Here is a 13,744-nt window from a genome sequence, read left to right as displayed (position 1 = left end):
GGTATAAATAATTTAAATTTCAACTCAATTTTTATTTAATTAATTTTTTTATTATTAACAAAATTAATTTTCAATTTCAATCCTTTGAATTTCGACTTTTATCCAAAATTCTGGCTTAAGTATCAAAAATATCAAAAAATCGTATAAGATACCTTTTTTGTAAAGAATTTAATTTCTTATACAACAAAAAGATTCACTTAAGCCAAGAAAATATTTTTCTTCCTAATTATTTTCTTGAGGGAAAAAAAAATTTTTTTTTGACAAGAAATTTCACTTATTCCAACAAAATTAATTCTCTTGCTTTAAGAAATACGTATCTTGATCCAAGAAAATTTATTTAAGTCAAGAAAATCTTGTTGTTTTGAAAAAATTCAGCCTCTTGCTCCAAAAAATTTAGTTCTTGATAGAAGTAAATTTTCTTGTCTTGAGAAAATTTCTCTCTTGCTCCAAAAAATTAAATATAAAGATAGAAGTAAATTTTCATTAATATTTTTATTGATTAACATGTCAAATGGAAAGATCAAATAATATTTCATCATTTTTTTTCATTCAATATGTATAATTGTACAGTAAAATAATAAAAAATGGGTATCAAATATTCAAGAGAAAAATTTTCTCAAGGTGAGAAAATTTTTTTCTCAGCTGAAGTAGGTGGCGCTGCTTCCCTAAAGTATCTAAAAATCTTGATCAAATATAAAAATTTATTGTATCAAGTATTTATGATAATTTGAATTAAGAAAAAATGACTTTCACCAAGAATAGAATTTCAAGAAAAATTTTTACTTCGGCCAACACAACTTCGGTCTTCCTTTAGGCACTCAATAATTTTCTTGAGCCAAGAATTTTGTTCTCGTCAAGAAATTTTTCTTTCTGTGTACAAAAAAGGTATCTTATGATTTTTCCGTATCTTTGATATTTAAGCCACTATCTCTAATTTTTCCGATTCAATAAAATATGTCACAAGCATTGTCAACCAATCTCTATCAATTTCTTTCTTTCAAACATTTCTATCAAACATTTCCCGATAAAAAATTAAAAAGGAGTAAAATATAGTTTCTTGCAATTCTCAAATAATAAAACATTTCATACTACGTCCACAATAAAATGTCAGTTCCATCTTGAGTAGATAAAATCTGATTAAAAAGCTCTTACTTTTTTTTACTATCATTATGACTTTTATACGGCGCACAAAGAAGATAACTTTGCAGTAAAAGATGCTCTGACGTCCTTTAGAGTTTTATCAACCCTCTATGTCTGTCTCTGAAACTTTTTCCGACCAACATTTGTTCAGTTAAACACACACTGTACATAAACGAGTTTTATTCCTCCGTCGGTTTATTTTTCCGAGCTTGTACTTGAACTTCTTGAACTCCACTTACCAGTACGGCTCTCTCTGTTGCCTTACAAACTTTTTGGCTCTGTCCATTACTAAATTTCTACAAACTCTTAGAGTTTCTGGAAAGGAATACCAGACAATCATATTAATGACACAAAATGTTTGTATTTACCCATTTGTCCGGTAACTTTACCACTAAAAGTAGGAACGTCGGGAGTAAAAAACGATAAAACTGTTACTTGCTACTTAAGAAATATTACAATCGTCGGCGTGAGACTCGCGGATCTGCTGCTTTGTCTTCCTGGAGGCGCGTCTTATCAGACTTCTGCTGCGAGGTTTGCTTTTTACTTCTTCGGCGACCGCGACTACACTTGTTCCTTGCGCGGCTAGTACCTGTTGCGTAGGCCCCGAACCAGCGCTACCGGTTCTTCCGTTTGGGCTTCCGGATCTTTGAAAAAAAAAAAAATTTTTTTTCTCATCTACATTAAAAGAATAAATAAAATTTTGTGTCTAGGATAGTCATATGTGATAAAATAGGTTTTTTTAGTGTCATTACAAAGGTTTTGACTTGAATTTGTACCTTTTCAAGGTTTCATATCATTCTCACTGATAATCAATTTATTATGATAAACATTTAGGCTGCATTCGAAAATTCCCTATCTCTAGATACATAATTAAGAAATGACCTTGTATCTTGTGAACTATTGACATTTTTAAAGATATAAGCTCACCCCGAAATTACACTCATCGAGAGCTTTCATTTGAGTACCCACATCAATTTTTCATATATTTATATATATTATATATATGTATACATGAAAAATATATCAAAAATGCATGTGGGTACTCAAATGAAAGCACTTGATGAGTGTAACATCAGGATGAGCTTATATTTTAAAAAATGTCAATAATTAAGAAATGACATTGTATCTTATGAACTATTGACATTTTTAAAGATATAAGCTCACCCTGATGCTACACTCATCAAGACCTTTCATTTGAGTACCCACATCAATTTTTCATATATTTATATATATTATATATACAGGGTGTCCCAAAAGTCACGGACACCATTGTAGCATCTGATGAAAAAAATAATTCTGAGACGAAAAGTCCTTAGCCATTTTCAATTAACCGCATAGATAATTAATTATTAATTAAAATAACGTCTCTTTATTTGTTAGAGAGAGAGCGCCAGTGTCCAGTAAAGTATGTGCCAAACAAAGACACAACTAACTGTATGACTAACTAGTTTCTATAGCTAACGTAGTCACACATATTTACTTACACATTCACACGTGCAAGCGTCTTCGTTGGAACGCACTTAACTTTACACTAGTGCTCTCTCTAACGCATAAAGGACGTTATTTTAATTAATAATTAATTATCTATGCGTCTGATTAAAAAATGGCTAAGGACTTTTCGTCTCAGAATTATTTTGTTTATCAGATGCTACAATGGCGTCCGTTACTTGGGACACTCTGTATATATATATATATATATATATATATATATATATATATATATATATATATATATATATGTATACATGAAAAATATATCAAAAATGCATGTGGGTACTCAAATGAAAGCACTTGATGAGTGTAACATCAGGATGAGCTTATATTTTAAAAAATGTCAATAATTAAGAAATGACATTGTATCTTATGAACTATTGACATTTTTAAAGATATAAGCTCACCCCGAAATTACACTTATCGAGAGCTTTCATTTGAGTACCCACATCAATTTTTCATATATATTATATATATATATATATATATATATATATATATATATATATATATATATATATATATATATGAAAAATATATCAAAATGCGTGTGGGTACTCAAATGGAAGCTCTTGATGAGTGTAACATCAGGATGAGCTTATATTTTAAAAAATGTCAATAATTAAGAAATGACATTGTATCTTATGAACTATTGACATTTTTAAAGATATAAGCTCACCCTGATGCTACACTCATCAAGACCTTTCATTTGAGTACCCACATCAATTTTTCATATATTTATATATATTATATATATGTATATATGAAAAATATTTCAAAAATGCATGTGGGTACTTAAATGAAAGCTCTTGTTGAGTGTAACATCGGGATGAGCTTATATCGTTAAAAACATCATTAGTTAACAAAATGCAACAGTCATTCCTTAATTCTTAACATTTGCGTAAATATAAGTCCATTCTGATGTTACACTCATCGAGACCTTTCATTTGAGTACCCACATGCACTTTTCATATATTTTATAAACATCATATATATATAAAATATATGAAAAATGCATGTGGGTACTTAAATGAAAGCTCTTGATGAGTGTAACATTGGGATGAGCTTATATTTTTAAAAATGTCAATATTTAAAAAAGTACAGTGCAATTTAACAAAAGTCATTATTTAATGAAGCAAAATGTTATTTATTTATAGTTCACAAGTCCCGGCAGTCACATAGTGACTGCAAGTTTGCTAGTAAAATTTAATTGTTAAAAATTGAAAAATTTTTTTTATTAATAATGCAAAGAAAATTATTTTGAAATTTTAATTTAAAAATAAAATTTACCGTCTGGATCCATACGCGGAACACCTTCTCCTCAACCCAGACTCGTCGAGTTCCCCGCTAGGGTTTTTCGGGATTATTTTCGACAGGGTGACAAAACACCTGAACAGTTCTTTGATGTTGTAGTCGTCTTTAGCCGAACACTCCATCACTTTGGCACGGAGTTTTGGCAGGTCGCAGAACAGCCATTCGCTCACGTCCTCTATTGGTACTTCACGTCTCACTGACGCCAAGTCCAATTTATTCCCTGCTACTACTATTGGCACTTCCTAGTGAAAGTTAAATTGAATGATAAATTATATTTTTTTGTTTAATTTATTTATGAAATTATAGACTGATATACATATTACAGATGCCATAAAGGCGTATAAAAATGTATCAAGAGTTTTAAAGCCTATTGTAAGTTATTTTCTGTTAATCTTTAAACGCGGGGATGTAATTTAAAAAATTATAAATTTCTAAAAAAAAATAATAATCTTTTCAACTTTCTGGCCTAAAAACCTTTTAGAAGATGGAAGAATAATTCGATTCGTATATAATAATCATAATAAAAAAATGTATTGAAAATTTTTTATACGTCCTTATGGCTTTTCATCGGTACTTTTTGCGGGTATACGCCCTTATGGCATCTGAAACGCGATAAAAAAATAAAAATTCAAGAGATAAACTTTAGTTGATTGAATCAAGTTAAAAGAAATTATTCTTGGTTCGACGAAATTTTATAAAATATACTTCAACAATTTTTTTTAAGAATTTTTCCCTTGAATCGAGTTGATTTTTTTTTATAAGTGTGTAAATATTATTAAAATATTTTTTTAAACAAACTTGATAGTCAGGTCGCTGTTCTCTAACTTCTTCGAAGACCATCTTGACACAGTCAAAACTTGGGGATGATGTTGCTGCGTAAACTAATAAAAATGCATGTGCCGTTGCTATACTTAGTCTTCTCATCGCTGGAAATTGTAAATCACCTGGAAATAATAATAATCAAAATCAAAATTTTTTAGCGGGTATATTCTTTATCTTAAAAAAGATTTTTATAGTTAAATTTAGTATCATGAAAAAAGTCTTGACGTAAATTTGTGCCAAGTTTTTGGTGGAGTTTTTAATAGTTTGACAGTTTTATAGATTCGTTCCGTGACATTTATCTATTAAATAGTTGGTAATTGGACATGTGATAGCAATATTATTTTTTAAATTTATTTCAAAAATACCCAAGCTATGTATGTTATGATTAAAATAATAATAATATAAACTAGCAACCTTGCAGTCAGTATGTAATGACTTTTGTTAAATTGCACTGTACTTTTTTAAATATTGACGTTTTTAAAGATATAAGCTCATCCCGATGTTACACTCATCAAGAGCTTTCATTTGAGCACCCACATGCATTTTGATATATTTTTCATATATCCATACATACATACATACATATATATATATATATATATATATAATACATATAAATATATGAAAAATTGATGTGGGTACTCAAATGAAAGGTCTTGATGAGTGTAACATCGGGGTGGGCTTATATCTTTAAAAACGTCAATAGTTCACGAGATACAGGGTTATTTTTTAATTATTGATATTTTTAAAGATATAAGCTCATTTTGATGATACACTCATCAAGAGCTTTCATTTGAGTACCCACATGCATTTTGATATATTTTTCATATATATATATATATTAGGGTGGCGCAAAAAAACCGACTATTCTTTTTTTCTAAGTCTCGAGTGAAAAAATGTTAGTTTTTGATGTTTTAAGAGCTCTCTCCAGAGGACAGCTTAAAAAAAAATTTTTAAGATGTCGCTCCAAATTTTTTTAAATTTCAAAAATCGTCAAAATCGAATTTTTAATTTTTCTCGTTACGGTGTAATTTTATAGACTGAAAAAAATAAGTTTCTGAAAATTTCAGTTCAAAATTTGAATTTTGAAAGGTCGCTCATAATTTTTTTCAATTTATTAGTGCATTAGTTTAGATTTTTTCGAGCAACCTTTTACTATTCAAATTAAAATTCCATGCATTTTTTTTTTTATTTAGTACAATAATCGATAAAAATTCATTACGAGATGAACTAAAAATCAAGCACAACATATAAAATATAATTTTTTTTTAATTTAATAATTTTATTTAATCAACTGCAAGGCGTGGGTTCGAATCCCAAGCTGGTCTTAGAAACCAGCTTGGTTGAGATTTGACGTTGCCGCGTGGGTTAAGATTTTTTCAAACCAAAAAGACCCCAACGTACCACTCCCAACACTTAAAGTCGGCGATATGACTATTTAAAGAAAAAAAAAAAAATTACGAGCGACCTTTCAAAATTTAAATTTTGAACTGAAACTTTCAGAAACTTATTTTTTTTTGGTCTATAAAATTATACCGTAAGTAGAAAAAAAATTAAAAAAAAAAAAAAATTCGATTTTTGAAATTTTAAAAAATCTGGAGTGACCTCTTAAAAATTTTTTTTTGAGCTGTCCTTTGGTGAGAGCTCTTAAAACATCAAAAACAAACATTTTTTCACTCGAGAATTAAAAAAAAAAAATAGTCGGTTTTTTTGCGCCATCCTAATATATATATTATATTTATAAATATATAAAAAATTGATGTGGGTACTCAAATATAAATTCTTGATGAGTGTAACATCGGGATGAACTTATATCTTTAAAAATGTCAATAATTGACAAAATACAAGGTCATTTCTTAATTATGTATCTAGAGATAGAGAATTTTCGAATGCAGCGGAAATACTTATCATCATAAATTGACTATCGGTGAGAATGATATGAAATTTTGGAAAGGCACAAATTCAAGTCAAGACCTTTACAATCACACTAAATTTCACTAAAAAAACCGATTTCATCAAATGACTATACTGAACACAAAATTTTTCTTATTCTCTTAATAATATAGATTATAATCCTTTTTTTATAGGAAGTTATTATTATTATTATTATTATTAGAAAAATTTTCGTATAAATAATAATAATAAATTGCCCAAAATTTTTTTTCAACAAATAAAATTACTCAAAAAAAAAAACAGATGAAAAAAAAAAGGCCATTCGGCAGCCGAAATGTAAGTAGATTTCATAACTTCTCTCTCGCAACTTTCGATATCTTGTCTAGTTCAGTAATTATATCAAGTTAAAGTAGTGTAAACATCAATTTTTACGATTTTCAAAATTTCAAAATCCTGTCATTTCCAAACTACTCGACCGATTAAGCTCATCTTCGAACTTAACCTTGTTATTTATCGACAGATAAAGCATGTTGAGTTTGAGAACAATCGGATATAAATTGAGAACGCTATCGTGCTGACAAGCCGCGTTATATCGTATAAATATATATATATAAACTTTTGAACTATATATATTTTCTGACTCAGCTCGACAAACAGAGTCAGAAAATGACTAAATTTTTTAAAAGTTGCGCCATGAGGACGGCTGTAATAGTTAGATTTTTATGAAATCTACTAAAAAGAAATATTCGTCTTTATTCAAGTCATACAAAAATAATGACCAGCAATTGAGATCCTTTCTTCAGCAAAACTATTTTTTGACTCAACTTAATGGGCATCCTACTTTCTCATCTCGACCTTTCTTTTTTCTACCGCACCCATTTGCCCGTACGTAAAATTTAATGAAACCTTTTTTTTTATTTTATTTTATCAAAAATGTGCTTTAGCACTTACTAAATTATCACAAAATTCTATCACATCCATAAATTTGAGCATTCGCAAAAAAACAAATATAATCTAGTCCTAAAATATTTACCTGCGGTGTCCAAAAGATCGACTTTGAATGTCATCGTCCCAAGGATACACTCCCTCGAATAAAGATCCTCGACAGTAGGTCTGTATCTTTCGGTGAAACCTTGACCGAGAAGCCGCCTGATGATAGCGCTTTTTCCGACCCCAGCTCCGCCGAGCACCACTAAGCGAATTCTTTCATAGTCCGCCATTATTATTATTATTCTCAATATTTTCAATAATGAAAAAAGTCTCTCGAATAAATAAATAAATCACAATTCGCTTCGTACTCTTCAATTTTGTCCTTGCATCCTCGAATTCGCAAATTCTGCTTATGTTTCATGTATTTTCTCCGTAAGCGAAACAATTTTATTATTTTCTTCTTTTTAAAACTTAAAAAAATGAATAAATAAATGACAATAATAATAATAAGGCTTAGGGTGTAAAAGGGCGTTATTACGCCTGTACACTAGAAATCCGTATAATAATAATAATAATAATAATAATAATAACAATAATAATAATATTAAAATATATAACTACACTGAGAAAACCGTTTGTTTGGCTCAAATGCGCAGATTTATTTGAAATAAATTAAAAATATATATTCCCTCGCGGTTTTTGAAATACCGTAAATTTTCGGTATTAATGCGTTTACTGTAAATTTACCGTTATAATTCTGAAATAATACGGCATTTCTGTGGTCATTTTGGCCAGTTTTTTTACTATAGTTATACAGCATTTCTACCGTACTTTTGCTGCAAAGTTCAGAAATAATACTATAAAATTACTGTAAAACTCTAGAACTTTTACCGTAAAAAATCTATGTATTAACTATAATATAATTTTAAAATAATAAAATCGTATTTCTACGGTAAAAATACCAAAGATATACTATAATTTTGCCGCGTTTATACTGATATAATTAAAGATATAATGCTTTCTACCGTAAGATGGACGGCTGTGTTTATTACTCGGTGAGTCTTATTAGGTGACTGAGTAATTAAGTATGGATAGTGTCTCTGATAGCTCAACTGGTAGAGCCTTCGGCGCGTAACTAAATTATCTGAGTTCGAATCCCGGTCTAGACTAAAAAAAATTATTAATAATAATAACAATCGAGAAATTAGTTTATCAACCTCTTAAAAATTATTCACGATAATTTATAATATTATAAAAAAAAATTTCAAGCTATTGAATAATAGTAGTAAAGCAGCATATTTTTGGTATTTTGCCGGTAATAGAAAGTAGGGATCTTCTTTTCCGGTTTTTTGCTGCAATAATGCCGCAGATATACAGTAAATATGCGGTATATTTACGGTTTAAATGCTGGAAATATACCGTAACTTTTCTATTGTATTGCCATAAATATTCTGAATTTATTTCGTAATTTTTTCATAATAATTCGACAAAAAAACTGGCTAAAATAACTGAAGTATTACGGTAAAAATACAGCATTTATATCGTATAAATACCGAATCTTTACGGCATTTCCAAAACCGTGAGGGTTTAATGTTAAAAAATTTCTTTTATTTAAATATATATTACTTTGAATCAAATACTACCTCGTATTGGCTTATTTAACTGAATCGAGTCATTTATTTCATTTAAATTAAGATTTGTTAACTATTAACAAATCTCACTTTAACAAGTAAATTACGCTTGGTGTCGCTACGGTCGCCACTGTTATTTCTCGGCGTGATTTGTAAAAAATAAATAATGAAAATTAACTTAGTTTACAAATGTATTTTGTTTAATTTTTGTAGAAATAAATAAAATAAAAATATATATATATATATATATATATATATATATATGCTTAGACAAATATGTATTGAAATAGTTAACTATAATAGACATTAGTAATTATGATGCTGAAGTTAGCAGACAGCTGTCAATTTTTTTTATTTTTATTACAGATCAACGATAAAAAACATATTTTAATGCACTTGTAATTTTTTTTTAATTTTTAGACGTGGAACTTTTTAATTAAAATTTTTTCGTGATAATTTTATTATTATAAAAGTCCTAAAAAATGACAGACGTTTGTTAATTTATGAAAATAAAGTTAGCCGTCATCTAAAAATTTTTAGAATTTTTTTTATTGAAAAAATTGTTACAAAAGATATTTTTTTAAAAAACTTCATTCGTAAAAAACTTGAAAAATTATAAGTGCAATTTAAAAAAAATATTTTCTAGATCTAATTTAATAAATAAAAAAGAAAAATTAAAAATTAAAAACGTCGACTAACTTTATAGTATTATTGTTAATTTCAGTATAATTAATAATTCCAAAAGAATTGCCCATTTAACCCCAAACGTTCGATATGTCTACTTTTACTACTTTCCTAACCTAAAACTAAAAATCATTGCTTTGAGTATATTCAAACATACCATTTATTTATAGATAACAAATCTAATTTGGTTGAAGCACCATTTTCATTGTTAGCACCAAAGAAATATTTGTTAACTATAAACAAATCTGGATTTCATTCAAATATACTGTAACTTTGTCTCAAATAAATCAATTTATTTGTATCAAATAAATATTTCTTGTATTTAAATAAGCGATTTATTTATAGTTAACGAGCCTCATTTCATTTAAATGAACTGTTTTCTCAGTGTATAGAAAGAGCGCAAGCGTATGGAAAAAAGTAAACTGTAATAAATAATAGTCGATTTATAATACGTAATGATCAACTTGAAAAAATTACCATTTCAAACAGGAAAATCGTGATTTTAACAATCACTTTATAATATTTATCATTTAAATGCTACAATTTATTATTTACATGGCAGAGAATACTATTTCAAACAGTAATATTCGCTATGTAAATGTCCAAAATGTTAAAGTATAATAATTAAGAATTTTGACTTTGATATTTATCATTTCGTACCCAAAAAATGATCACATGATATGTAAAAAATATAAACTACAGTTACTAAATTTCTTTACAAGCAACGTCAATATTTACATAGTAAAATGGTAAATTTTAAACGCAACGCTAAAAATCAAACTATAATTATTGATTTGCTTGGACTGGTAAAATATAATATTTTAAGAGTAGAATTTTTACTGTTTCAAATTTTAAATTCTCCGAATGTGAGACCTTTCTCTTCTCCTCATAGTATATACTATATATTGAAACGGCAATTTTTACTGTTTGAAACTGTAACTTTTTAAGGTCAGAGAGTGGTTATTTACTATAGTGACACACGGAAAAAAGTAAACTATAATAAATAATAGTCGATTTATACTAAGTAATAATCAACTGCTAAAAATTACCATTTCAAATAGTAAAATCGTAATTTTAACAAAAACTTTATAATATTTATCACTTGAATGCTACAATTTATACTTTACATAAAAGAGAATACTATTTCAAACAGTAATATTCGCTATGTAAATGTCCAAAATGTTAAAGTATAATAATTAAGAATTTTGACTTTGATATTTATCATTTCGTACCTATAAAATAATCGCAGGAAATGTAAAAAATATAAACTACAGTTACTAAATTTCCATACAAGCATTGTCAATATTTACAAAGTAAAATGGTAAATCTTAAACGCAACGCTAAAAATCAAACTATAATTATTGATTTGCTTGGACTGGTAAAATATATATTTTAAGAGTAGAATTTTTACTGTTTCAATTGTTAAATTCTCCGAGTGTGAGACCTTCCCCTTCTTCTCATAGTATAGACCATATATTGAAACGGCAATTTTTACTGTTTGAAACTGTAATTTTTTAAAATGAGAGTCGTTATTTACTATAGTGACACACGGAAAAAGTAAACTTTAATAAATAATAGTCGATTTATACTAAGTAATAATCAACTGCTAAAAATTACCATTTCAAACAGGAAAATCGTGATTTTAACAATCACTTTATAATATTTATCATTTAAATGCTACAATTTATTATTTACATGGCAGAGAATACTATTTCAAACAGTAATATTCGCTATGTAAATGTCCAAAATGTTAAAGTATAATAATTAAGAATTTTGACTTTGATATTTATCATTTCGTACCTATAAAATAATCGCAGGAAATGTAAAAAATATAAACTACAGTTACTAAATTTCCATACAAGCATTGTCAATATTTACAAAGTAAAATGGTAAATCTTAAACGCAACGCTAAAAATCAAACTATAATTATTGATTTGCTTGGACTGGTAAAATATATATTTTAAGAGTAGAATTTTTACTGTTTCAATTGTTAAATTCTCCGAGTGTGAGACCTTCCCCTTCTTCTCATAGTATAGACCATATATTGAAACGGCAATTTTTACTGTTTGAAACTGTAATTTTTTTAAACGAGAGAGTAGTTATTTACTATAGTAACAGCTACTAATCACATTTTCGATATTAAATTATAAATTGTGGCTTTTACTTTTTCTACATTAAGTTTTGTAATATTTACATTTATACCACCCCTATGTCCGCTGTACTGTTTGAAACTATAAAAATTAACTGGAATCCAAGTGAATTTTACAGTTTACTCTATTTCGTGTAATTACAAAATAACGGAAAAGAAATATTTATTCAGAAAAAAGTAAGCTGTAATAAATAATAGTCTTATTATAATAAGTAATGATCAACTTGAAAAAATTACCATTTCAAACAGTAAAATCGTGATTTTACTAATCACGTTATAATGTTTATCATTTAAATGCTACTATTTATTATTAATATGATAGAAAATACTATTTCAAACAGTAATATTTGCTATGTGAAAGTCGAAAATGTTAAAGTATAATAATTAAGAATTTTGACTTTGATATTTATCATTTCGTACCTAAAAAATGATCGCATGAAATGTAAAAAATATAAACTACAGTTACTAAATTTCCATACAATCATTGTCAATATTCACAAAGTAAAATGGTAAATTTTAAACGCAACGCTAAAAATCAAACTATAATTATTGATTTGTTTGGACTGTCAAAATATATATTTTAAGAGTAGAATTTTTACTGTTTCAAATGTTAAATTCTCCGAGTGTGAGACCTTTCTCTTCTCCTCATAGTATAAACTATATATTGAAACGGCAATTTTTACTGTTTGAAACTGTAATTTTTCAAGATGAGAAAGTCGTTATTTACTATAGTGACAGGTACTAATAACATTTTCGATATTAAATTATAAATTGTGGCTTTTACACTTTCTACATTAAGTTTTGTAATATTTACATTTTATACCACTCCGATGTCCGCTGTACTGTTTGAAACTATAAAAATTAACCGGAATCCGAGTAAGTTTTATAGTTTACTTTTTCCGCTTATTAATGAGCTACTAATTTAATATCAAACCATCAGGAAGCTGTCGATTAACGACGGGAGTGGCTCCTTTCAATCGATGATACAGTTATCGATCGTGATCAGACGCTACAAGTTCAAACATTTTATTTCTTCTTAATAATTAATTTCTCAACACTTTATTTTTTTTTCACCATAAAAATTCACGACTCCATTTAAATTTAAATTCTATTTTCCTGGCGCCATTTTGTGTAAATTAAATTCTGGAGCCTGGAACAGAAACAAATTTAATTTATCAAATTTGTGTCAAAGGATAATTATTTATTTATTAATTAGTAACTCAATTAAAATTCGCTAATTAAAATTTAATTATAACATTTAATAATATTATTTTTGATGAAAAATTAAACGGCATCGATAATTAATTAATTTATCAATTATTGAGCTAAATAATCAAAGCTATGATGCTCCAATTAAATTGATATAAAAATTATGCAATTGTTAAATTAGCGATTAAGACTTAAATCGTAGGTTTTATTAATTAGCTAATTAGTGGATTTAAAATAACAGGTAGGGTAATCACGATGGCGCGAGGAAGGATAAATTATCGGAAATAAATTTCAGACTGCAGCGTAGTTGTCGGTGTGAAATTCAATGAACTAAGAGGGGGGAGGGAGGGGTGAAGAAAACTTGTTATAAGGTTTGAACTTTACAATTTGAAAGTAAGTTAAGTTAGTTGACTTGAGCGAATTAATCGAGTTCGATATCAAACTAAAACCGAGTTTCATTTAAAGTACCGAAGCTTCTTAG

General features: G+C 27.7%; 1 protein-coding gene across 2 annotated transcripts; it reads right to left on the bottom strand.

Moving 5' to 3' along the window:
• Positions 1-803: 803 nt before the first annotated feature.
• LOC123264393 (GTP-binding protein Di-Ras2) lies at positions 804-13,162 on the bottom strand. 2 transcript variants are annotated; one of them, XM_044727683.1, is made up of 5 exons: positions 12,869-13,162; positions 7,694-8,060; positions 4,744-4,889; positions 3,922-4,187; positions 804-1,784 (listed from the first exon to the last, which is right to left on the bottom strand). In XM_044727683.1, exons 2-5 carry the CDS (start codon positions 7,878-7,880, stop codon positions 1,583-1,585), a joined length of 801 nt encoding a protein of 266 aa, XP_044583618.1. In that variant the 5' UTR covers positions 7,881-8,060; positions 12,869-13,162; the 3' UTR covers positions 804-1,582. The 2 variants fall into 2 exon arrangements, with proteins under 2 accessions (XP_044583618.1, XP_044583619.1); XM_044727684.1 differs by having other exon boundaries at positions 12,989-13,162.
• Between the last annotated feature and the right edge of the window lie 582 nt (positions 13,163-13,744).

Source organism: Cotesia glomerata, linkage group LG4 (genome assembly GCF_020080835.1).
Source record: "Cotesia glomerata isolate CgM1 linkage group LG4, MPM_Cglom_v2.3, whole genome shotgun sequence".
In the NCBI taxonomy this organism is placed as follows: Eukaryota; Metazoa; Arthropoda; class Insecta; order Hymenoptera; family Braconidae; genus Cotesia; species Cotesia glomerata.
The sequence above is the reverse complement of the archived record's forward strand: the minus strand, read 5'-3'. Positions and strand labels throughout refer to the sequence as shown.

Excerpts from the sequence above, each read along its gene's own strand:
- LOC123264393 (XM_044727683.1), bottom strand. The coding sequence starts at position 7,880 with ATGGCGGACTATGAAAGAATTCGCTTAGTGGTGCTCGGCGGAGCTGGG. Across the intron at positions 4,188-4,743 it reads AACAGCGACCTGACTATCAA|GAAGTGCCAATAGTAGTAGC; the intron begins GTTTGTTTAAAA and ends AACTTTCACTAG. Across the intron at positions 1,785-3,921 it reads TCCGCGTATGGATCCAGACG|ATCCGGAAGCCCAAACGGAA; the intron begins GTAAATTTTATT and ends TTTTTTTCAAAG.